Source organism: Cyanistes caeruleus, chromosome 12 (genome assembly GCF_971803275.1).
Source record: "Cyanistes caeruleus chromosome 12, bCyaCae1.hap1.1, whole genome shotgun sequence".
Classification (NCBI taxonomy): domain Eukaryota; kingdom Metazoa; phylum Chordata; class Aves; order Passeriformes; family Paridae; genus Cyanistes; species Cyanistes caeruleus.
Window position 1 is genome coordinate 12,200,061 of NC_141712.1, and position 25,950 is coordinate 12,226,010.

General features: G+C 38.6%; 1 protein-coding gene and 1 long non-coding RNA gene across 5 annotated transcripts in view; one reads left to right on the forward strand and one right to left on the reverse strand.

Annotated features, from left to right (window-relative positions):
- Positions 1-25,950, reverse strand: part of LOC111934588 (uncharacterized) — a 357,296-nt gene that overhangs the window by 34,102 nt on the left and 297,244 nt on the right. For 2 of the 4 annotated variants that reach the window (XR_002867280.2, XR_015275266.1), the window contains exons 1-3: positions 10,350-10,847; positions 7,367-7,504; positions 6,309-6,384 (exon numbers count right to left, since the gene is read on the reverse strand). Coding sequence is in view for 1 of the 4 variants with exons in the window: in XM_086847241.1 (XP_086703367.1) it covers positions 6,309-6,384; positions 7,367-7,463 (173 nt within the window). In the remaining 3 variants the exon portion in view is untranslated. Of the gene's footprint in view, positions 1-6,156; positions 6,385-7,366; positions 7,505-10,349; positions 10,850-25,950 lie in introns of those variants that run through there. The other 2 variants (XR_015275267.1, XM_086847241.1) reach the window with 2 other exon arrangements.
- The window catches only part of LOC111934586 (uncharacterized), a 35,857-nt gene continuing 20,257 nt past the window's right edge, over positions 10,351-25,950 (forward strand). The window contains exons 1-2 of the long non-coding RNA XR_002867277.2: positions 10,351-10,930; positions 19,987-20,097. This is a non-coding gene — a long non-coding RNA (uncharacterized LOC111934586). The remainder of the gene's footprint in view (positions 10,931-19,986; positions 20,098-25,950) is intronic.

A 25,950-nucleotide genomic window follows, 5' to 3' on the forward strand; every position in this document is an offset into this window, starting at 1 on the left:
GTCTCTGGAACAAGATATTTTATAGTTCAAGGTGATTAAGAAAACCTTCCTTTGCCATGTATAGTCTCGGAGCATGCAAGAAAATACTGTGCTGGGAATAAAGCACCAGGAGCACCAAATGAAGCCAAGACCTAGCAGATGTGGCAGAGCTGACTCTTGTGTCCTGCTTTCCAGTACTTGGCCTCATGTTGGTTGCCTTTGTACATTGTAAAGTTCTGAGTAACTTGAGTTGCTCAAAATAATTAAAGTTTGTATTTTTCAGACTTTGAGTGCTACAGAATAAAACTGTCCTGAAAGAATGACAAATAATACAAGAATCAATAGTTTCTAAACAGCAGACTGGCAAGAGTTGCCATTGAAGGATTGTGTAATGCCCTGTACTCAGCTGGCTGCAGCCATCTCTGAAAGGAGTCACTAGCTGGATATCCCTCTGTAAGTAGTAATTATTATTCTCCTGGGTTTCAATCTAACCTAAGAGCAGAAAAAACACCATGTGATCTAAGCAGCCAACCAGTTATGGGTAAGAACTACCCATTAAATGATATTTATAGTTATTCATTAATAATCCACAGGCTGCACTTTGTTCTCTAATTATATTGGAAATACTTACAGAATCATGAACAAAACTGTAGAAATCAGAATGATTCATGAAGATGGAAAAATGCTACATGCATCATATAAATCACAATACATAAACTGACTATCATGATTTACAACCCTATATTTAGCAGCTAAAACTATTGCTCTTAACTTGCTTTGCACTTGTTCTCGTGAGAAACAATAGTCTCACACCACTTTTGTGCTTTCTTTAGTTTTACAGACTAAAGCTGAGACAGATTATACAATTTCCTTAAGCAAAACACAGCAGTGGGGCCAAGGATGAACCCAGATGTCTTAATTTTCAATGCAGGAATTAGTCCAGACTTCATTCCTCCATTCAGTTTTGAAGATAGATGTTACAAAAATAATTTGCACTGCTTTAGGTTTATTTTTTGAATTTCAGTGAAATGATCTTTTTTAATTTGGTAAGCAAAATTAATACAATGTAATCCTTGAAATAAATCCTTCCATTGAAATTATGCTTGGAAAAAGGAATCCTATCCTGGTATGTGCACAAGCAAAGAACTCAAATTTCAAAATAGCAAATTTCAGCAAAATAAATTGGACGAGTTCAACCAGTCAAATTTTCTGTTTGTAAGATTAGTTCTGAACCTCTGACTTTCCTCAAACTATGCAAAAGGAACATGTTTTCAAGAACACTCTTGTCTATTACGGGTGTACAAATACTTAAATGTCTTTTAAAAAAAGTTTAGGCAGCTAAGTTGTTGAAGAAGCTGTGCTTCCTCATCTCCAAAAGTGCACAGTGTTCCTAAGAGAGATAGTCAATGACTTTTCCAATTATTAGCTTTTGGGAATGCGGAAATAAAGAGCAAGTCTTATTAGCTACTCACAAAAAACACACCCCCCAAAAAAATTAAAAACCTGAAAATATTACAATATCATGAATACCTTTGAATGTTTAATTTCTGTTCAGTGTATGGGTTACTGGTTACAAAAGCACAGAACATGCACAGGACCACCCCAAAACAGTGCCCACTGTGACAGCACCTGAAGAGGAGGGCGGGAGCAGCTGGGGGACTCAGCACTGTCCTTGCCAGGAGAAGCTCTACAGAAGCAGCCAGGGACAGGCTCCCCGCCCTTCTGCTGCCCTGACTCTGGGCACAGCGGAGCACCCTTCCACCTTGCTGCTAATCCAAACTGAATTCCAAGTCTGCAACGTGAACTCATTCCCCATTTTAAAAGACTTTTTGTGGTTAAAAGAGATATATAACCAGGATGACAATCCACAAGACAGCATGAATTTATGAAGGCAGAATTACCAAGTCAGGGCAAGAAAACATCTTTTGGAATCGCCTCAGATTCTATTATTTTACCTCAATAACTTTGCCCAGCAATAATAGAGAAAAGAACAACCACAGTGGTTTCTGGGTGGCTAAAGTGGTTATATCCTAGGCATAAAATACCAAACAAAACTATCTTTTAATAAAAAACTTTCCTTCAAATGTAAAACTGATACCTTTTTCTGGTTTATGGATAATTTAGCTTGATTACTATAATTGTCACAAAAATGCTGAAGTATAACTCTCTCCTTCTTTAAACAAAGATTGTCTTACAGGCTTGGGATCAGTCCACTGACTCTTTTGCATCGGTGGAACAATTCAGAGGGTAAAGTTTTAAAGGGACTCATAAATTTGTCTGTCATGATCCCCCAGTCAGTGTAGAAGGAACATGACATTCCCCATGACTGCTTAGGCAAGGCAAACCGAGCAAGAAGCCAATAGCTGCCAAAGGGCTTCTCAGCTGAGGGAGGGAGGCACCCAGTGCTAGACCTGGCTGCAGGTGCAGAGGAGGCCTGTGAGACTTTCTGGAGGTGGAGGGAGTGCAGGATACGATGCTGCCCCAGCCAGGTGGCAGCAGGCTGCCTTCAGCCACACTTGAGCCAAAATGCCTTGAACCAGCTCGGCTTCACTTCTCCCTTGTTCACCATCCCCAAGCATGGCTAATACACTTTAACACAATTTTATCTGCATGGTTGCTTCCAGAGAAAACTATTTCTCAGTATGGTTCCTCAAAAATATATGTAAGACCCTAAGACAGAAAATAGGAGACTTTTCACTGCCATGATGCCAACTTCAATGGCTAAGTGGGTCCAACTAAAACATGGACAGCAGTAACTCCTAAAACTGACAAATGCATTCTCTGCTGAAACTAGATCATCTAATAAACAGACAGACCATACATGCTCAGCCCTAATTTTCCCGATTTAGAGTCCCTTTGTAACTAAAAGCAAACTATTTTTCTCTCTGAAGAAACTGGTTCAAGTTTTATCTTATTGCAATCACCTCCTTGTAAGTAATGAGCTAATGTATCATTTTTAAACTGCTGCTGTAAGTCACTTTCTGAAGGGGATTGTCCCTCTCTGGTTCTTATTCCATATACTGATGACTGAGATAATATCTTTGGGGTTTTTATTTTTATTTCTAGCTGGTGCAAGAGTGACCTCCTTGAATCAAGCCAGAATATAGCCACATTGCTACAGGCTGGGGCTCCTTCACTGAGAAGAAGCTATTTGTTCACAGTCCATCACAGGCTTCCCCCAATTTCTCAGTACCAAATGAGAGATGTCATCACCTAACTGCTTGGCAAATAGCATTTTTGCTAAATGAAGGCTGGAAAAAAAAATTAATTTGACTTTTTTTGTAGCTTTTACCTGCTCAGTTTACTTTATGTACACACAAGGTCAGAACATCAATAGCAAAACTGGAGACTGAGTCAGGAAAAAGTAGAGCTGAATGTGGGGTGTACAGTGTTTTTGCTGGAATGTTATTTAAATACCAACTAAAATTAAAGATTGCAAAAACAGGCCTGACAATACTCAGTTGAAAAACCACTGAGAAATTAATCATGAAAATCCTGAATAGCCCTGGCCTCTATTTACTTACAGACTCACAAGCCATTCCTTTCTGCATCACAATGTTCTCTACAAGCTTTCCTTTAGTGTCGTACTTTGCATGATGGCCAGCTCAGAGAGGGACTACAAAAACTTGCTGCAAGCATTTCAAAGCTGAGAAAATTCCTTGGCATTAGTGATATATGCCTTTATAACACATCAGAACTCCTTTGTAGGGGTTTCTGCTGTTTTTGTGTGTGTTTGTTTTCAAAACTCAAGCTCTATTTCAACGGTCAGGTCAAACATGGAATTTCACAGTGTATGTTTTGCATGCTCTCATTCATCTGTTCACTCTAACAGCTTCTCAGTTTCCATCACCCAGAGTAAAATATTTCATCTCCCTGAAAGCTTAAATAGCAATAGAAACATCATTAAAACACCAGCAAACTCTTACTCAGAAACACATTGTTTAAGTGATAGACCACATTTGGCATTTCTGCTGTATTTCTGTCTATATTATAACTGCTTTGTTCAGAATGCTTTACACATAATAGAATTTTTAAGAATCTCTTCTAGTGAATAATTTGTCCTAATTTGTTTGAAATATGCAATACCTATTAGTTATAGATTACGCTTTTCTTTTTTCTGGCTCTTCAATGTTTAATGTTTCAGTTTTATGAAGCCTGAGATAAAAAAAAAGGTCCAGTCCGAGAAACAAGCAGAATTTACAATCTGTTAAGATTCCATACATAATAATCATATTAAACACAGAAGAAATGAATAGTAATGTAACTTTCATTAAAAAAACAAAACCAGAACAAACAAAAGCAACCACAAAACACGTAAATGATCAAAAGCAAAAACTGTGGTATGAATAAACTGGTGAGATTGTTTTATGTGAAATCTGATAAAGAATTTGTTACAAGGGGCTCTTCAGTTTGGAGTATACACAATTAATACTGGTAGGACTATTTTCCACGTAATGCTTCTAAGGATAAAACAAGCTCCTTTCATAGCTTGTCTGCATGTTGGCAGATGTCTGTTGTTAACAAGGGAGTCTTGCATACTCTATTCTCTCCTGGAGTTTTAATTTTGTTCTTTTATTTCTTTGTCAGCTCCTTTTATCTACAATGAAAGTCATACATCCTGAAAGCAGATTTCTTCCTTGTGCACATGGAATACCTATCTTTAACAATAACATATATATATATACACACACATATGTTTTCTAATTTTAAGAAAAAAATCAAGGGATAATCTTTGGGCAGATATTTACCAGAATTTGGATTTGAATCTTCACTCACTGCTGCAAAATGGTTCTAAGCAACCTTTAATCTACCCGTTCCACACACCCCATTTTATATATGAGACCTTCACATGAAAAGCAGGGCTTAACATTTTGTCAGCTCTCAGGTCTCTGCCCCACCAGTACAGACTGTGCTTGTGGTGTACAAGGGACACCACTCATCCCTGGGGTGCCACCAGAGAGGCTGCCATTTGCACATTACATAACCATTATTTAGTGGTAAAATTAAAGTGCAGGTCAGAGAAGCTTTAAGAGTGGATTTCTATTTTATACGTACATTAGCAAATCTTCAGAGGCTACCTGGCTAATTGAATACCATCATAATTCCCCTGCACTGAGCCTGTGGAATGAACTGCCATTCAAACATAGAATGGAAAAAGAGACTGCAATATGGCAAATTTAATACAAAGACTTTTAACGGCGATTGCCAGAGGAGCTCTCAAAATTAATCACTTTCAGACAGAACAGTGTTGCTAATTCCTATTTAAGTCTGAAATATTTAACATACTGATCTGCTCAGAATGTAGTTCAAAGAGCACACTCCTCCTCTTCAGAGCAACTAGGGACCAAGCTCCTTTAATAGGATTGCAAGAGCCCCAGAGTGGCTCTGCAGAAGCTTAGAAAGATGGTGGGTTAGCCTGCTTACTGGGATATTTACTGCATCATTTTAGTCCAGATTTAAAACTTAAAGAAAAACAAGCCAAAAAGAGGGTTCAACAATTGTCCCCTTTTCTGCAGATCAACAGGGACCAGCAGAGACTGGTGTTAGAGCAAGCCAAGAGCCAGGTCTCACCAGTTGCAGTGGGCATGATGCTGGATACTGTAAAGGACAAAGGAAAAGGTGAAATGGGCACTGGGAATAGATAGGTTTGGTTAAACACAGTGTGGAGAGAGGTTCCCAGCCCACTTCCAAAGGAGCTGCCTTGGGAACCCCCAGCAATGCAGTTATGCAGATGGAACTCTTGGTCAGAGTGGTGAGACTGAGCAGACAGAATAAATCATTCACAGGTGACCAGAGAACAGTGCTCAGATAATCTATTAATTTTTCTTCAGAAAAGGAATCAGCAGTTCTTCTCTCCAGCATTAACCAACATGAGCTGATAGAGAGAAACCAGCTCTGGAAAAAGTTTAACCTCCATGGGAGAATTTCATTACTTTCAGTTTACCAGGACACAGAAAATGTAAAAAAAGTCAAGCATTCAATTGTATTCAATGCAAATAAAAATACTTGCTGTGTTGTACTAGAGTTCAGCTTAATGACAATTTACATTTGCCAGTGATCCTCTAGATGCAAAACAGTTGTGATTTTAGTAGATTTGAGCTAAGAACCTGCAATTGCAATGAGACCAAGTGGCCAGATGACAGAGAGCCTGCATGTCTAACTTAGGAGGCTGCTTACCCAGTAATAATAAGAAAGTCATCAGTATTATCACAATGGCACCACTTCCAAGTCTCACTCCTGCTCGCAGAACTGGTGAATATTTCCATGCGTGTCCATCTGCACAAAAGCAGAGCCTGATGTGCTGGTTCTGCCTTGTGGAAAATACTTGCCTGTCCTGAATAATGATGAGCACCAAGTAGCTGCCTTGTGGGAGGCTTCTTAACATCAAAAGTTCAACTGACTGCCCTAAAAAGACAAGTGAATCATTTCAAGTCTCACAGAAAGAAGTCAAATATTCTACAGTCCCTTGTGTTGATAAAAGAAACTCATTTGCACTCCAATTTCAAATAGTTTTTTCAGCCTTAATGCACCATAGTAAATAGGACTAAATTACATCCCACCTTATTGCCTCAGTGAGCCTTCAGGGCAGAGATCTGTCCCAGCCTGGCTGCACTCTGGCACAGTTCCCTGATAACCTCTGGAATTCCTTAGGTAGTTAATCAAGTGAAGAAGTGGTTCCACAACTGTCTTATCCCCCTTTCTTCAGTTTGAGCACATTGCTGCTGATCCTGTCCTCAGCAGAGATGAAGAGCAATGTCACTTTTCATAAACTGGCATAAATTCATATTTTGATGGCTCTTCTTTCCCATCATTTCAGTCTCACTGGGATTCATCAGTAACAAACCATGAAGGGAAGAGAGTAAAACAACCAGAGGGCCCACAACTGACAATAAACACAGGAAGGAGACATAAGGAAGTGCTCACCAAAGTTCCTTCCTAATGTCCAGTTACATTTCACATCTTCAGAGTCCTCAGCCAGCTCAAATGTAAATGGCCCTGAATGTGAGTGGGCCAGAGCAGACTTGGCTTCTATAATGAGAAGTGTCCCTTCTGTTTGGTCATATGCATCTAAAGCAGGAGCCACCAATGATGGTGTATGATCATTAATGTCAGACAAGTGAAGCAGGATGGTGCCAGTACCAGACTGTGAGGGCTTGCCAGGGTAGGAACAAAATAAGCACAAAAACACTAACAACTGGGTATTGACAAATGCTAGTCCAGTGGCAGGATCTGTCTGGTTTATCCTACCAGTCACACATAGTACAAGGTATAAACATTAGGGTGTTTTATTAGCCATTAACTTCTTAGACTTGCTATCTTTTTATGTTCAACATGTACCCCATTTCACAGTCCAGACTGCCTGAATATTCTCTGACTGGCTGCTTACCATGATTTGTAGCATGAACAATAATGGTATACATGTTGTTGTGCAAGAAGGGGGATTCTTGATTCTTTTGCCACAGTAATAATAACTGAGCTCTCATCCACACTCAGCCAACCATCTGGGTCATTAACTAGTTCATATCTGAAAAAGAAAGGGAAAAATTGCAAGTTATTATTTTAAATGCATTTTGGGTACCAAACTACACTTGCAAACCTCTTTATATTCCTAAGCTATTTCTTAAGAGTTAGAACATTGCCACTTTATCTTATTTGGCCCATCATCTGGATATGTGGAGGTATGCTCTGACTGTAAAATTGTTGTGTGGCATGTCACAAAGGAGCTGTGTAAAACTTACTATAAATATTAAAGAAATAGCAAAACAAAAGCATTTTTCATCAATAGAAAGTAGAAAAAAATCACTCTCCCTCCCTTTATTTTCCTTTGGATTAGCCCCAGCTGAACGCATGAACATGCTGTGTGTGAAATTAAGTAATACCCATTCCGTACTGCAGAAAAAATACAGTCGGGGTTTTTCCTCTTACCGACTGACTCCATTCCGTACTCCGATATAATCCAGTCCGGCTTAATGATACCCATTGGAGCTGAGCTGTCAGTGTGCTTCCACAACATTTTCAAGTCTTAAAATATTATTTTTAAACTATAGTGTTAGTGCATTGACAGAGCTTATATGTAGCAGATATGGACTTGAAATGGTTCCATTTACTTTGGCTTCATTCTGAAGCTGAATAGGATTAAAATGACATCTAAACTCAAGTGGATCTCAGCTATGCCACAAATCTCACTATTCTTCCTCTTGTGGAAGAGGATTTATGGACTTTTAGGTGACTTATAAATGCCTTGAGAGTGTAATGGCAATGTATACTGTGCACACCGTCATACATAGGGTACCCTGGGACATGCACTGTGGCTACAGTACAGTGGGGCACATGGTGCATGGTTTGTAGGGCCCTTGGAAGGAAGAAATCTGGGAGACAGCTGTCTGCCATTTCAGGGAACTAAATCAGGAACATATGTTTCTCAGTTTTCATATTTTCTTTCAAATAACACCCTCAAATATTTACACACAAACATACATAAACACATGCACACAACAAAGCCTCCAAATACACTGGTGAATGATTCACTCACTCCTCAGTACTGTATGTCTTCTGGCATACAAAATTCCAGCTGCATAAAACAGTTTAGCAGAAGAATATATTGAAAATCAGCTTCAAAGAACACAGAAGTTAGTGTGAGTTGAGGGAACTAAATTACACAGATTCATCTTGTTGCTGTACTGTAGATTAGTTTTCATTATAGGAATCCTGCAGGCTATTGAGTGTAAGGCTGTCGTGGAATAAGACATTGTATCCTCACCTTCTCCATCTGTATTTGATGTCCATTTTTAAAGTAGCTACAAATGGAAACTGTATATATATCCACACAACATTTTTTATTTTGCTAAGATGATGATGAAGGTATATAGTAATTTTTTTCCCTTTAGTCATACCACTGGTCTATCAGAAGAAAATGCAAATGGGATTAATCCTAGTTCTACCCAAAGATTAATTTCTAAACATTATCTCCTGCTCCAGACATCCACTGTAGCCACCAGGCAACATGAGATCCACTTGTCTCCTCTGAGCAAGTATGACAAAACTGCTAGGGACTCTGCTAGCTCTGCTTCCAGTTTATTGACTGACCATGTGCAGGTCACCTTTTCTGCATCCCACTTACTGCAGCTGCAAGAACTGTCTTAATGAAATCCACCTCTGTATGGTACTTGAACTGAAACCTAAAGCTGAACTCCCAATTGAAAACTACATAACACTTGCTTTCATGAAGAGCACCCCCACTGCCAGAAAAAAATTAATACCATTATTGCATTCACTTCTCCTGCAATGTTTCAGTAAAGTATACATATCTTTCATACTTCAAAATACCTGCTGGCCAGCTTCAGGGTGGACATTTTAAACAGGACTAAATTACTTCCTTCTTATTACTTTATGCTAATGCTTTTATCATCATGTGCTAATCAACAGGAAAATATATTTCCTGTTCTGGAGGATGTTAATAAAAAAAGTACTGATCTTATAAAACTATTCTTTTAATTATGTACTTGAAAAACTGCTTAGATACATGAAAATTAAATAGATCTAATGAAGTGGAATGGAGTGCTAAGTTTAATTAAACAAATTAAAAAATTTGCAGAAATGATATTAAGTGATCTTTGAAATGGAAATGGTGTACTGAGTTCTACACTTCATGTTAAGATTACAGCTGAGTGAGCAAAATACTCCCAAATGCACCCTGGCAAATTCTGCAGGGCAAACCAAGTACACCTCTACACATAAAATTTCCTACAAATATTTGCTCAGATGAAAAAATTGTCTGCACTTCTAACAAACATTGAGAAAAAAAAAAAAGATTTTTTTCAACACCCTTTTTTCTACAAATGGTGATTTTTTACTGAATCTTTGAGAGAATAACTTTAAAAATAATCAACCTCAGCACCCATATAAAACCTGAGTACTAGTGCTCTGCTTGCCGAGGTACCCCTCTGCAAAGCACCACGCAAGTGCTGTCCAGCACTGCCCCAACGCCTTCCCTCACGGTATTTCCCCTGAAACATCTGCAACCAGGAAAATTTGCAGAAATTGTCTGGTTATTCTGAACACGCATACTCAGAAAATTCAACAACTTCTGCAAAACAGGTGTGAGGCTAGAAATGAGAAAATTTCTGAAGGTATTGTTTTGCAGCATTTCTGCTTATTTCTCCCAGTCCTACCTCACAATCTGAGGGTTTCCACAGAGCCCCCCTGAAGGCTGTTAGGCAGTGACTTGCTCAGCACCACATGGGTACAAGTAAGCCTTCTGCAGTGTAGCCCTGTTAGTTTACAGCAACTTTCAGAGTATTTGGCTTTTCTTCTCAAACCCTCAATTAAACACAAGAAAGCTACACCTCATAAAAAAGTTCTCTACCCACCATATTTGCTGCCGGTACAGATGATGAGCACCTTCATGCAAAGAAACGCCCTCACCACATCACCAGCTCTTCAGGAAGGCCCATTCCCCCCTCCTGGCTCTCAGAGAAGGTTGTTCCCCCCTTCCCTGAGCCTGTGGGGTGCCACTGATGAGCCCCAGCCAGCAGGATGCTCTCCTAGAGCTGCACACCCCAACCTGGGCAGTGTTGGGCACAGGCCCTGGGCCCGGCCGCCCGTCAGCCGCCAGCTGGGCACAGGCTGCCGGAAAGGCCTCAGCTCTCTGCTGCAACAGCCACATTTGGGCTCTTTTAAAGCCGTGGTTTGAGGATGTGAAACACATGCTGGACTGTCAGCCAAGCTCTACGTTGCACTTAAATCGACAGGACTCACGATTGCCCAGTCACTGCTGAGGATGTTGAGGTCCCGAGGACAGAGCGGCCGCTTTGGCACCTTCCTGCACTCGTGGCCAAAAGCTGCGTGATCCTTCCAAGGGCTTGTCTGCAAACTCCAGCTGTACCCAAACACACACAGCCCTGCTGGAGCCCCAGGCCAAAAGGGTGACACCACTGAGGAGTGCCCTAAGGTGAGGTGAAATTTGGCCCAATACATTGACAGTCCTGGTGCAATTCCATACGCAAATGGGTGCCTTTTGCTCACTGCAAGGAGGTCAGCAATGAGCACCGGATAAAATGGGAGAGAGGACAAGGATGTCTCATAGAATTGAGGCACACTGTGCCTCCAGCCCGGGGGTGGGACAAACAGGTCTGATTTTAAGCTAAGGCAGCACTAGAGGGACCATGTGCTACCCACACTGCTCTGAAATTCTGAAATTCCAGCATAGGCAACCTCATTCTAGATGAAAAAAAACCCCACCCACCCACCTCAAACCAAAACAAGGCACAAAAATCTCTTTAAGGAGTCTGGTAGTGACTTTTAGCTTTGAGAACAAAAGAGTCATCGCTCTCCACAACTACCTGAAATGAGGTTTTAGACAGGTGGGGGGGGGTCAGTCTCCTCTCAGGTAAGAAGCAACAGGATAAGAGGGAATAGCCTCGAATTGCACCAGGGGAGCTTTAGATTGGGTATTACAAAGAATTTATTCACCAAAAGGATTGTCAAGCATTGGTACAGGCTGCCCAGGGAAGTGGTGGAGTGACCAACCCTGGAGGGATTCAAAAGATGAGTGGTTGTTGTCCTTAGGGACAGTGCTGAGTTAATTGCCATGTTTGATGATCTTAAAGGTCTTTCCCAACCAATTCTATGATCATTTCCTCTCCCTCACACTCTCAATTGCAACTTGTTTAGAAAATGACGGAAAAAAAAAAAGGCACCTTACACTAAGCATAATGCCTGAAAAGCTTTCAAGAAGACAAAATACACATTTGTCTGTCTTCATAATGAGTTCAGCTCAGAAGTCACAGAAAGGTCATATCACAAAGGGAGTGGCTCCTGAGGCGCAGGGAAGCCTTTATTACTTTAACTAACCTCCTTGAGGGCAATTTCACATCCATAATACAAACTATTCAAACAATGTGCAATGAAAGTAGGTAAATAATCACCTTGTATGTGCTCAGATTTTATTTTGCTCTATTTAAAATTTGGCAGAGGTAATTATTCAATCCAATATTTTCAATGTTCTCAGCTATATCTGAAAGATTTTTTTTTGTCACTACAACTGAATGGCACAGTAATTAATAATAATCCTAATGATCAGAGGTTTTGAAATGAATTTTTTATTGAATAAGCAGAATTAAATTTCTATATTGTCCTCTTGCATCTGAAAGAAATGCTTGCATGTCTCTTTAAAGTCTTATATTTAAATAGATAAAGTTTGAGTGGAGTGTGGCTGTGTTTTAGATATATTGTACAGAAATAGGAATGATTTTGTAGTATATGGTATATATTATAAATGTACAGAATTTCTAAAAAGGTGTACCACCTTCTTCCTGTTACTAGGAAATCTTATTATTAAGTTTTTGCATTTGATAAAATCACCTAAAATGGACTTTTTTCCCCTATAGATGCAAGAGAGGACAAAGCAAACTCCACCTTTTATTGACTTTTCACAGGGCTATGTGCCTTCCTTTTTCCCTTCCCTTTTTTGTACCTTTTGTTTTACAAGAATAGTATCACCTGATTTGCATGCAACCTTCCCCCAGTCGTGACATAACATAGTCAAAATTAAGAAATTATCATATTCAATGCTTTTGTCCCAGGTGTTGCCAGGTTAAACACATACAGAGACCAAGTAAGAAAATACTTCCTGTGTATACAATCCATCCCATCCAGGAACTATAAACCCTTCTGAAAAACAGTTTAGTAATTTTACATCTAATTGGATGAGAGCAAAACAGAAGAAAACAAATTACCTCCAGGATTAAAAAATACTTAGATGAATATAAATAGCTAATCCTGCTCTCACCCTGTGTACAACAGAAGGAAAGACCCCCTGAATTTCAATTTTAGCATGGGACAAGAGCCCGCTTGTCCAGGTACCTCTGAAATTCAGCATTCAGGGTGTGTTTTTGTGCTACATGAGACCATTCCAGGTGTAATGACCTACAAAGATGCTCTTTGTAGGTTGTGTTAAAAGAAAAACTGATGATTTTTGCCTATTTTGTGCTCTAAGCCAGCCCTTAGTGAAAGAACCTGCCTGCCAAACAAAGAGAGAGATTCTGGGGAAAAAGCCCAGCAAAACAATCACCACACCAAAACATCACGGGGAGAGAAGGGGAGAAAATAGCCTAAATTAATCAGAGGTTACTATCATTAATCAAGGCAAGGATGCTTGAGCTAACAGCACTGTGTTAGAAGAAACTAATAGAAAATGGTGAAGAAAAAAAATTAATTTTTATGAATTACTAAGGAAGAAGAAATCTCTGGGACAAAATCTGATAGCACTGGCTTTTTTTACCATCACAGAACAATTCCATAAAAACACAGAGCTCGTCTGACACCAGGACAGAAGAAGGTTCTACTCAGTTAAACACGTGTCAAGGAAAAGCAAATTCTGAGACTCCATCCAGACACTTTTATCATTATGTTTCAAATTTTGACCATTTCAGCCTAGCGTTTCTATTTCATTCTTTCTTAGAGCAAAACCAGCTACGTGTTTACTTCATCATCACAAAATGAATGAGATCTCACAGGGCTCCAAAAGACAGGGCTTTAACTACAAAACCCCCAGTACAAGAATATCACTAGGCCTGCAATAAAATTAAAAGGCTTGACATCACTGCTGTGCCACCTTTACAGTTTTGAATGGCTCTGAAGAGATTTTCTTAGAAAGATCAAATAGAAAATAAGGTCTAAGGAGTTGGTCAGTATTCTTTAGAGCCTGCCCAAGCCTTATTGCAGCTCTGCTTTTGAAGTCACTAACCTGAGTGCTTACCCCACTCAAGTGCAGCAGATTTATAATATGTTTTTATTTAAGGAGAAGAAATAGCCTACACTACCAGGAGTGAGATGATATATATCCTGTCTGTTCTGAATGAACTGCTGTAGCAGACATTAAAAAGGAAGGGTGAGTTTTAAGAATATAGCTTTAGAAAAAAGATTTCACCAGTTAAACCTATTTCATCCTCACTTATATCTTATTTTTAAGAAGGGAAGACAGAATGAATTAAATTGAAAGCCATGTATTAAGTCTTTAGAATTTTCACAGAAGTTTATTGAACAAAACTCCTAAGAAGCTGCTTGCTTTTTTGTCCACAGAAATGTATTTATAGGAGCTGAATTCTAATAAACACAGATTGCAGTGCAAAGAAAAAAAGGTCAGCAGTGTGTGCTCAAAGCTTTATTGATGTCTTGTCAATCAATCTTTTATTTTGTTGTTTAATTCTTTTTTTAAAGAAAAAAATGCATGTAAGCACTTTTTCTCCTAATAGTGGATTTATTGAGCATTTCAACAAATCAGATGATAGATACAATAAGCAATGATGGCCGATTATCAACTTTGTGTTTTCAGGTCAGGTTGTAAATTGACCTTGTGTTCGCTTCTATTCTTTCTGGGGAATAGCTAATGCCCTCCTCAAATACAATAATTTCCAATAAACTTTTTTTCTGTTCGTTCAACATTTCAGAAGAGCAAGTTTATGGGGGAAAAAAGCAATCCTGCTAGACAAATCCATGCAGTCTCATATATTGCCTCCTTGTAAACTAATTAAAATAATAAAGCTGACTCTTAAATCTAAGAGTGGTGAATCCACTCTTAAATCTAAGAGTGGTGAAGGGATGTAAAACTTTAGAGCATGACCTTTAAAAATCATCATTGGTGTGAGCTTTTTAGAGCCCAGTAACAGACTTCAGCCCTGATCCTGCACACCAGTGGAAGAGCTGCAGCCCTTCTGACTCTGGTTATGTGGTCAGCCCTTCTCACCAAGGCAAACCAGCTAACCTTTCCCATCTGACCACAGTCCTTCCTCAAAATTTGATTTCCTAAACTTTTTCAACATCCCTTTCAGTCATGTAGTTTGAGAGCCAGAGATCAGCAACTGCACTTAGGGATTCAGACAGGCCTGCCCATGGCAGTACCATGTTATTTGTCACCTATTCATCTTGCAGCTTCACCATGCTCTTCCATTTTTTATCTGCAGGCTCATATGAGGAGAAGTTGACACTGAGGTGTCTATTGTGACAGAGGATTCCTTTGCCTCAGCTGACACAGTTAATTTAATAGAGTGCAAAGGACACTGACATCATATTTTTCCCTTCCAATATATATTACTTTGCATTCACTTGCTATCACATTGTCCATGCACTTCTTTTATTAGGTCTGTTGTTCTTTTAAGTAGTTCCTTCCCAACATAAAAAATAAGAACATGTAAACAGAAGAAAGCACGGGCATTTGCAGAGACCCTTGCAAGCTCAGAGAGGATGGAAACCACATTTTCCTCTATGGGAAACATCCACCCTACGAAATCCTTCACAAATTATGTAACACACCTGCAACTCCATTGATCTCTCTACCCATCTTTTCCATAATTCAGTAGTGTACTGGCACAGTCTGAGAAGCAACCTTGATATTTCAGCTGATAACTTTCTGCTGTATGGCAGCAGCATGAGCAGGCATGAAAAGGGGATCCATGCTCTGTATTTTGATGGTAAAAGTGTCAATTTTTACTACTTAAAGTTTAGAATGCAATGGAAGTGCCACCAGAAGTGTGTTCCAGAGTGGTTAACTGTGGCAATTAAATCACTGCTGAAGGCATTAAATCACTTCCGTGAATGAAAATGAAGTCATAGAAATGCTCTTTGATTGTTGTCACAGAAGTTAGGAAGTTATGTTCTAAAGGGAGAAGTGCCTTCACTCTTAGCAGTGTGTATTGGTAGACTGAATGACACTGCATTTTGGAGCTACTGTCCAGTTTGACCCCACATACAACCAAACATTGCGTTAGAAACATTTATCTTTTCTTAGTGCCTGACTGCACCATGACATTTTACAGGGGCCAACATGCAAAACTGAAATCCTCTTGCAGGTGGCACTACACTCTGACAAGGACAGTGTAAATGAGTTTTCCTTTATTTTGTGAGAGCTGTGCCTCACTAATACCAGCTAACAAGAGTTAGCCACATAATATTTTCTGAGGGGTCAAAATCAAACTGATTGCCATCTCTTGCAAGCAACTTACAATCAGCTTTTAATTTCTATAAATGTGTTCAGAATTTATAGTTATTATCTGACCAACTGAAATTAGACTAAAAGTATTCCTGGAAAGAATTGTTTTATATTTCATTTTCACATTCTGCCTTTAATAGCATTTGATTAGCTACTGAATACTTTCAGCTGTCTGACCAGATACATTATTGTTACATTTTAAACAAAAGTAGAATAGAACAATAAATAATGTAAATGTATGTCACATTCATACTTTTATTAAACTTTCACAACATTTTGATGCATACCAGTGGCCACATAAAAATTCACAACAAGAGATAAACAGACCCTACAATGAGCAATAAATCAAATTTGAGTCTCCCTTCAAAAAAAACAAAACAAAAAAACCACACTTCAGGAATCTGTTTTTTATTATTTGGACAGCTCTGACTCTGTCTCTCATCATGGAACAAAAATCTCTGTCCAAGAGTCCCTTTGGGACAGATCTTGGTGTTTTTCTTCTTTAGATGGTTCAGTTTAAAAAAAAAAAAAAAAAAAAAATAAAAAGAAGAAGAAAAAAGGTGTATCTTACCTTAACAAGATGTACAAGAAAATATCTTTGGAATCATAAACTGGGACTAGAACTAGAACTATTCCAGTGCATCTCGGCATGATTCATCTCTCAGATGAAGAGGAGTATTTCCTTCACAAGCCAGGATAAAAGTCTTCCTCAAGGAACCACTGCCCGTCTTTGCTTTCTTTGTTTCTACTACTTTAGGAAGAATTAAATTACTAGAATAAAGAGATACATTTACAGTATCTCTTTAGAATGGTAAGGCTTTCATTTTGGGAAGCAGCTTAATCAGGAAGATATCTGGACTGGGAAAGAGTCTGCAACTTTGGAGTTCTGGGTTGTCACTTAAAACTCAGACATAAACTTCAACCCTCCACTGCTCACAGAGTGGGATTACACTTATTTTACAACATTGATGGGAAGGCACAAGTTGTTTTCTTCATTCCAGACCCTTGTTACAGAATTTACCTTTTTGTTTTACAAAGCATAAAACCAAATATCATTATATGCTTCTATAGTAAACAGATTCAAGACTTCCTCTAAATAAGTAAAAATGACATTGACCCAGAATGAAAACAGCAGCTTTGAGATCAACAGTGGTCCTCCACTTTACACCAAACCCTGACTGCACAGAAATCAGTGTCAAAAGTCCAAGTTTTCAATCCTGCTGCATTTAGTTTAACAGTATGAATGAAATGTACAAAGACTCGCTCCAGAAATTTTACAGAAGGAAGTTTTTCCTTTCTTCCATTCATTTTCAGAAAAAGAATCAGAGAGAACAGATGAGATGGGAACAGACCTCTGGAGAACATCTGGTGCGAACACTGTTCAAGCAGAGACAGATGGAGAAGGGTTCCCAGGACCAGGTCCAGTTGAGATTTCAATGTCTCCAAGGATGGAGACTGCACAAAGCTCCCTAGAGAATCTGTTCCTATGAACAACCATCCTTAGGGGGTAAAAGTGTTTTGGTTTGAGTTTACTTTAGTTTAAATAGAATTTCTTCTATTTAAATTTGTGCCCACAGCCTCTTGTTCTGTCAGCGAGCAGCACTGGCAAGAGCCTGGCCCCATTTTCTTTACTATACCTTTAGTATTTGAATGTATTGAGAAGGTTCCCCTGAGCTGTCTCTTCTCCAGGCTGAACCACCTCTGCCACCCTTCCTGAAAAAGCTACCACTTAATCACCTCTGTGGCCCTTTGCTGAACTCAGACCACTATGCCCATGTCAGCCATAAACTGAGGAGCCCAGAAAAAGCTCTGAAGACTTTCACATTCCATATAAGAAAAAACACCTGGAAAATGAAGATATGAAAATAATTTTAAGGGAACTAACAAAATATTTCATCATTATTCTTGTGTGTTTTATATAGACTTTCTGATGGAAATGATGCTGTGTAACTGAGAAATTACATGAAGGCAGAGATTCCTTGCCTATGATAAAATATTTACTTGCCTCTGCCAATACAGTCATTACTATATTTATCCTTCCAGCATCTCTTTGAGGTAAGGAATACTAGATTTTTCACATGGAAAACAGAAGGACAGTGACCAACTTAATATCACACAGAAAGTTTGTGAAAGACAAGGAATGTGTGAGCATGAGGCTAAAGGCTTTATAGCAGAAGTGTGACATATAAAGTAAATTACTTAAACTATTAATGAAGAAAAATTAGAATGCTTCAGGATTTTAGGAAAGGATGTCCTAGGGTGTTTGTTCTGTTTTCCCTGCATTTCACATAGCTTCCATGAAAGCATACAGAACTTTTCTTCCCCTGTGTTTTCTTTAAGGCCCTGGCTGGATTCAAAATGGAAAAAAAAATTAAAATCTATTCAAGAACTATTATTTTCTTCTATGTTTTCAGTTAGTTTAGGTACTTTCCTGTCTGTCTCCAACTATTATACCCTGGACAGAAAGTATAAGCCCTCAGCTTTTATTTTGCCATGTTAGAACACATAAAATCTTTTTGCTTCTTCCCATAAAACAGGCTTTTCCATTGCCTTAATAATCCTTATGACCCTTCTCTACATGTGTTCCAGTTTTACTGAACATTCTTGTCCACGGCTGACCAACACTACACAATATGTCTGAGGTTGTACCACAGCCTCTGTAATATCACCAGCACTTCCTCTCAAAATTCCACTCCTAGTGCATCTTAAGGTTGCATTGCCTTTTTCACTACTGCATAATTGCTTAAAACAATTCTCTGTACAACTCATGGTATACAGCAAGAGAAGTATGGAATCACTATAATTGAAATATGGTTGGGTTTTGAGGAATTTCTTTGAAGGTGGGAGCAGTGGACACATTTCATAGATTACCCAAGAAGCCTTTTTAACTGAGAAGCATATGGAGATGTGAGAGAAAAGAAGAGATGGAAAGAGAGAGTTGGTGGGTGTTATATACAAATGGAGCAGGAAGATGAGAGCACATGAGTAATGATTTCTTATGTGCAATAGCAGCAGGATATAGGCTCTCTTTCCTGTTTGGAAGTTCTCTGCACAGCTCTACACAGAGGCTTGACTGACTTTCCTAATTTCTAAATGAAAGGGGATGGTTTGGAGAGTCCTTTTTTAGAGAGCCTACTCTGGGAAAATGATAGATATTGAAAAAGCTAAAACTTGAAGTCTCCCTGTTTGAATGAGCTTTATACAGCAACAAGGGTCTGAACGAACCCTCTTCACACCTTTGGCTCAGTATTCAGAAACAACTATACAGCTCATAAAACCAGGCCTTCACGTTGCCACCAGGACTATGTCAGTGTTGCAAAATAAATAGAAAAAAATCACACAATTTTCTTGCTTTAGTGTCTCATAAAAATTAAGATAGCACCATCTAATGTATTTATTTAGTGTAAAAGGAAGCTTTTCATACAGCTGCCACAGTCACAGAACTTATAAAGAGCTAGAATCTGAATTCTTTGGGAAATTCCTTTTCTTGTATCTAAATAAAGACACAGAATTTCCTGTGTTAAAACAAATTAACTTCCTATAATTATGCACTTTCCTCTGAATGTGAAATTAATGAAAAACTTTTGCAATATTAAAATACAAAGAATATTTTATATTGTATATGCATTAAATATACATCAGTAAATACAGACTTATGTATTCAATATTCTTGAAGCAAAATTAAAAAGCTGACAATTCATTTTGACTTCTTTATATAAATAAAGATTTCAGCAGCATTGGCATGTTTCTATGAAACATCTTGCAGCTTAACTTTTTGGTTTTCAAGTAAAAAATGTTCTATTGAATTTTTTTTATGCCGTAATGAATGTCAACTGGCTTCTTCATAGGAAAAACCTTGAAATCCTTAGTCAGTCAAAACCCTCATTGATTGCATTCTCTGATGTTAAAAATTATTCATTGATAGTATATTCCCAGAAAGGCAGAGAATGTTGAAACATGAACAAGTATGTACTGATTAATCACACATCATTTTCACAGTGTGTCTTTTTCTTACACAGACTATTTTCTGAAGAGTCACTGCTGATGAAGGGCACAAGTCATCTGGCAAGGACTTCAATCATCTTGCTCTGTAGCGCTTCCAGGTCAAGGAGAGACAAGGCCATGTAAATGTAAGTGATTCTTAATGAGTTCTTTACCCATAGCTTTATTAAGGCACAAATAACCATAAAATGACTCATTCTATTGATTTTGAATCCAGCATAAGACTTATTTCTAAACCCTGAAGAACAGTGGTTGGGAGAAAGAACATCTTCAACCAGGGCAGTAATTATTGCCAGAGTAAGTTGCCTTCAAGAGTCATTGTCAAGTAATCAGTAAACACATAAGAATAATTGCCTGTGACTTGGGAATGCTCCTGCCTGAACCATGACAGGAGGGAGGACACCCACACTATCCTTCCTTCTGCCCAAAAACTCCAACTGCATTTCACTTGAATCGTGGGAATGCAATTTTCCCAGTGCCAGTGTATCATTCTCCAGCAAAACTGCAGTCACCAGGTCAGAAATTGCTCCTGTAGGTCAGGTAAGTGGCTGCCTGTCTAGTCTCTAAGTGGTGCTACCGCTGCCTGTTTGAGAGAGGTGGAAAAGCCCATGCATTATGCATCTGTGGAAAGACTTGCATATGAAGAAAATATTTTTACACACCTCACCAGTTAGAAGCTGCCCTTGCTACACAGATAGAGTCTTACTTGACTTCTAAACTCCAGGTAATACTTTACTACCTTATCTCTTTTTACATACACCTGTTTATGGCTGGATGGGTATTTCATAATTTGCTGTGAAGTCAGTCCTCCCTCAAGAATCCCTAAGCCAAGATCATTCATCAAGTAAAAATCAACAATTGTAATGCAGAATTGGTTGGGTTCTGGCAGTAATACATGGTCTTTTGAATAAATATACACATAGGACCTCAGTATGGTCATTATTTCTGAGCTCTCTTTACTGACTTACTTAATATCTGATTCTGTTTTACTCTAAGTCTCTTGCTTTATGAAAAATCTTGTGATGAGTTTTATAAACTATGTGATTTCTGAACATTTCCTAAAAAACATAAATCAATATACTTTTCCTTCTGATTTCATACTGCATCACCTAAACTTCCTAACATAGTTTTGTCCTTTGATTCTTCTTCTGTCTAAAAATACCTATAGTGCAATTAAAGAAATTTACAGAAATGATGCAAAACATTTATATACAGCTAATGGGCTTATAAAATACTTACATCTGTGATCTCTTCTTTGCAGTACATGCATAATACATATAATACCAAAAGTTGCTATTCATGCTGCTGCATTTTTTCCCCCTCAAAATGCATTCTAATTACTACAACAAAATTGAATTTGCCTGTGCATACATTAAGGTTAACCATGCAGTCAGCAAGAAATGAAGCACTAAGAATCAGCTGTGTAACCAAGAAGGAAATACATATTTAAAATCATGCACACTATTATAACTTAGTTCATTTCTACTTTAAGACTGAGTAACTCTAAAAATATTAAGCTGCTTTCCATGCTTAATTAGGAGCTCAGATTCACTGAAAACCTCCTGAAGTGCCATAGTCAATGGCAGTAAAGTATCTATTTAAATTGTTTTCTGGGATATCACAGTGTCTGTGAGAGAAAAGTGTTATTACTTGAAAACTTTATGGCATGCAGCAGGAAGTTATTGTATTCTAGTATTACAATTTTGTTAATAGACAAATTGTCAAAATCACCACCAAAAAAAGCAACTTGGAAGCAGCTTACATGGTAGCATAAAAATTGATGAATGTGGCAGAAACACTATTTAGATGAAAAAAAGGCATTAAACATGAAAGAAAAAAATTTAAATTAAGAAAGTCCTGGAATTGGAAAGCAACTGCATCAATTTTGACTACATAATTCAAATATTTTCTCATCAATGTAACTAATTTGGATTTTAATTCTCATGAAAACCTGCTACAAAAAGGAAAGAAAATTCTTGTCAATGTGTGAATAGTCAATGGTGAAAAGAACAACCATCAAAAAAAAAAGTGGCAGTTGCAGCTGAGGAAGAGACAAAATAACAGAAAAGTCAGAGTAAATGTATGGGAGGAACTGTTATTAAAATTTCTATAGAAAGACAGAATGGCTTAGTTTGCAGCATGTTAAGGACCATGCAGTTCCATCTCCTCTTCCATGGGCCAGGATACCTTCAGCTAGGCTGGGCTGCAGAGCCCCATCCAAACTTGAACTATTCCAGGATGGAGCATCCACAGCTTCTCTGGGTAACATTTTCCAAGGCCTCACCACCCTCACAGTAACAAATTTCTTCCTAATATCAAGCCTAGATCTGCCCTCTGTCAGAGTGGAGCAGCTTTCCCTTTCCCCATCACCCCCTGCCCTGGGGAAAACTCCTTCTCCAGCTCCCTTGGAGCCCTGTTAGGGACTGGAACACTGCTCCAGGGTCAGCTAGGGGCTTTCTCTTCTCCAGGCTGAACAACCCTAGCTCTCCCAGCCTGTCTCCACAGCAGAGCTCCAGTACTTTGTGGCCTCCTCTGGACTGGTTCCAGCAAATCCCTGTCTTTCTCATGCTGGGAGCCCCAGAGCTGGAGGCAGCACTGCAGGTGGGGTCTCAGGAGAGCCAAGTAGAGGGGCAGAATCCCCTCCCTTGACCTGCTGGGAATGTGACCCAGGATACAGATGAGCTCTCTGGGTTGCCAGTTTACATTGCCAGGTCACGTTGGGTTTCTTGTCAATCAAGTAGCTAAGATTGTTATCAGTATTTCCCTTCAAACCTCCATTTTTAAAGAATTTATATTACTTGACTCTTAAAATATGTTTCTGGGCAGAAACAAGGGCGCACTGTGCTCAGGCAAATTTTTAAATTAAAAACGGCCTCCAAAATTACTCCAGCAATTTTCTGCACACAATTGTTTCCATGTGAAAAGATCCACATTTAGCCATGAAAACAGCACACTCCAAAAAAAAAATAAAATTATCAACTCAGCATTCAATCTTAAGTAGTACTATGGCCCTCAGTTATTATTACTGTGAATACACACACTAATACCCAAACTCCAAATAAGAATAATGGCAGAAAGTAAGATTTGATAGATTTGTTCCTGCATTTGCATTTGATTATATAACAAGTTTGAAACTGCAGGGTTTGCAGTCAATTTGAAATCAACCAAGAGATTATTTAATAGAATCTCAAAACTGTAATAATTTTCTTTCCTAACATACCGTTGTGTCCCTTGGCAAACACACCGAAAGAAGCAGCAAAATGATGAGGCTTTAGGTTTTTAATATATTTTTTCAAATATTCATTTTTACTCCCTAAGTGAATAATGTGATCTAATTTTTATCAGCTGACACTATATCTCTAAATTCATTGTTTTCCCTTTACATTTCCAACAATTCTACCTTTTTAACCTGTTCTGCTCTTTTTTTTCTTCTGTAGAGAAAATTGATATTAAAAATCATCATCTGTGTATTAATAAAGACAATATAATAGCCAAAAATGTCAGCAGTTTTAAGCAAGATAAACACTTCTCTTAATCTGAAATGTCAAAGCAATTTTGTTAAACCAAAAAGTCTTTTTAAAGAGCAGCATGACGGTAGGAACCCATGTCAATAAATTACAAAGCAAAGCAGAGTCAAGTTGTTAAACTGTTTCTAGCTTCAATGGAGAACACACACACACCAAGCAGCCAGCATTTCTCATTCCCTCAAATCCTCAGTCTCTGAGCAACACAGGTAAACAGATGACTTGGAAGTGCCAGATCAGTTACTGATCTTGCTCAGCAATATGTCTCTAACAGTGACAGAAAAAGACTCCCAGGAATGAAATGCGAGAAATCTTAATATAAGAAATTATACCTTCCTCCAGGAGTTCCCTACAGCCACATATATGTGTGTATATAAAAGTATGTGTGTGTCTGTGTATACACACATGGCTAATTTTTTAAAAAATAATTTATTACCTTTTCTAGCATGTGCATTCTTTTCTAATACTCATAAAAAGACAATTTCTTCAGCTGCATTCCCCTCAGACTTTGGGTGAAACGTTTCATTTTTTGGAGTTTGGACACCAGTTAAGCTGTCTGCATGCATGTGGCTTGAACACAATCCATAGATGCAGAACCTTTGCACTCTTAATAAAGAATTGGGTTTAGTTTAGAGAGACAGAGGCCTCCTGTACTATTACCCACCATGTGGTGCACAAAACACCTCAGCCAGGCCTGAAGGCTCAGAGCACCAGGGCTGCAGGCACACCATGAGAAGACAATGCTGGCCAAAGACTGATTACAATGCAAAGTTATTTGCTATTTGGAATTGAAACAGGGCTCATCATGACAAGCCTGGAAGCAATACTTGTTCACTGATGCCTGAGCCACTTATAAGGTTTGAAATTCACACTTTTGGAAGTGTTTTCTCTCTTTGCTTTAAATTGTGTGTAAACTCGTCCTCATTTCTCACAACAGCAGAGTTGGTTATGCCACTGCAGTGATCACTCATTTCTATATGTACATATTTTCTAATATAGCCAATTATAGCAATATTGCTTTGTGCCACTATTACAAATTTAGAGGATAAGCAGCATGTGTTTAAAAAACCCAGAAAACACAAGAGCCTTTTCCCCACCTAAACAGTTTAGGAGGGCTGCCTAGTATTCCAAATTAAAAATTGAAATTTTTAGTCAGTGCACCCTTTTCCTCTCCCACTAATTTTTATTGCATAATCAGTGTTATTTTGGACCAGTTTTGCCTTTTAACTTTATCTAAGTTCACGAACTTGAAAACAAGGCTGGTTCCCAAGGGACTCCTGCTCAAACCTTATAGTTCTAGTACTAAATCTTTAAAACATGGGATGAAACACAACATATACAGCAACACTAGAGCTCTTCTGAACTACATCAGCACAGACCTTTTTTATTCATGCAAATCCCTCCAGGCAGTGGCAAGGTAGAGCTCATTCCATTCCCTGTCCCCAGGCTAGCTGGGCTTCACCACTGCTCTGCCAAGCTCTGCTGCAGTGAAGACTTCCATGCGAGGAGATGCTGCAAACTAAATTTATGTCTCTGATGATTCCAACTTTATCTGGAGCTGAAGCCTGGCAATTCACAGAACCCTAAGCAGTCCTCAGATAAATCTGTTCTCCGTCCATTATAAGCAGACAGAAGGCTTCTTCCCAATCTATACTCAGACAGAACAGCAAGAGTTAGTTTTAAAAACATTTTCTTACTGCTCCTCTGTGACAATACTCAGAAAAGCCTTTTTCTAACCTAGCCATCCAGGGTTTGATGCAAATGCTGAAAAACTGGGCTGCTTTCAGTTCTTTTCATATGACAAAATGTTTAAGCACTTGGAACCAAAGTTTCGCAACTGCTCTTTCTAAGCTGACAACGATGGACATATGCACAAGTCATTTAAGACTAATACAAAGAATGATATAATTTTATAACAATAGAGTAACTATCCACTGGAGGCTGGTTTGGCCAGCCCTGTAGCATGTTCCCTACTTTACACATAGAGTTAGTTCTTCTCTCTAAGGACATATTGTGGATGGAAAGGGAATTTTAGTTCACTGTCTTAAAACTGGATTTCTTTTCTTGACTTGGAAATGCCAATACTGTGTAAATATTTTTGAGGAGACTTTTATTATTCAATAATAGCATTGTTTTATTTCTGGTGTGTGCAGATTTTACTTCCCTACTTTTCAGGGTGGTTTCCAGCCAGCCATCATGGCTCTGAGGGTAGGTTACAGTCATTTAGCATTTCCATATCCCAGCATCTTGGCTTTATTATAACATGGGAGCAATGGTTTCCCTGAGCACATGGGCTCATGTCACCTTTTCCTTGGCAGGTCAGGTAGCAATCATGAGTTCAGCAGAGGCACTGTGATTGAAATCTCTGGCATCATTCATGCATTGGACTGTCTCTGCTAAGACTCATAGATTTATTCATTGATCAAAGCAAGTTCCCTAACCAAAGTTCCAGAAAGC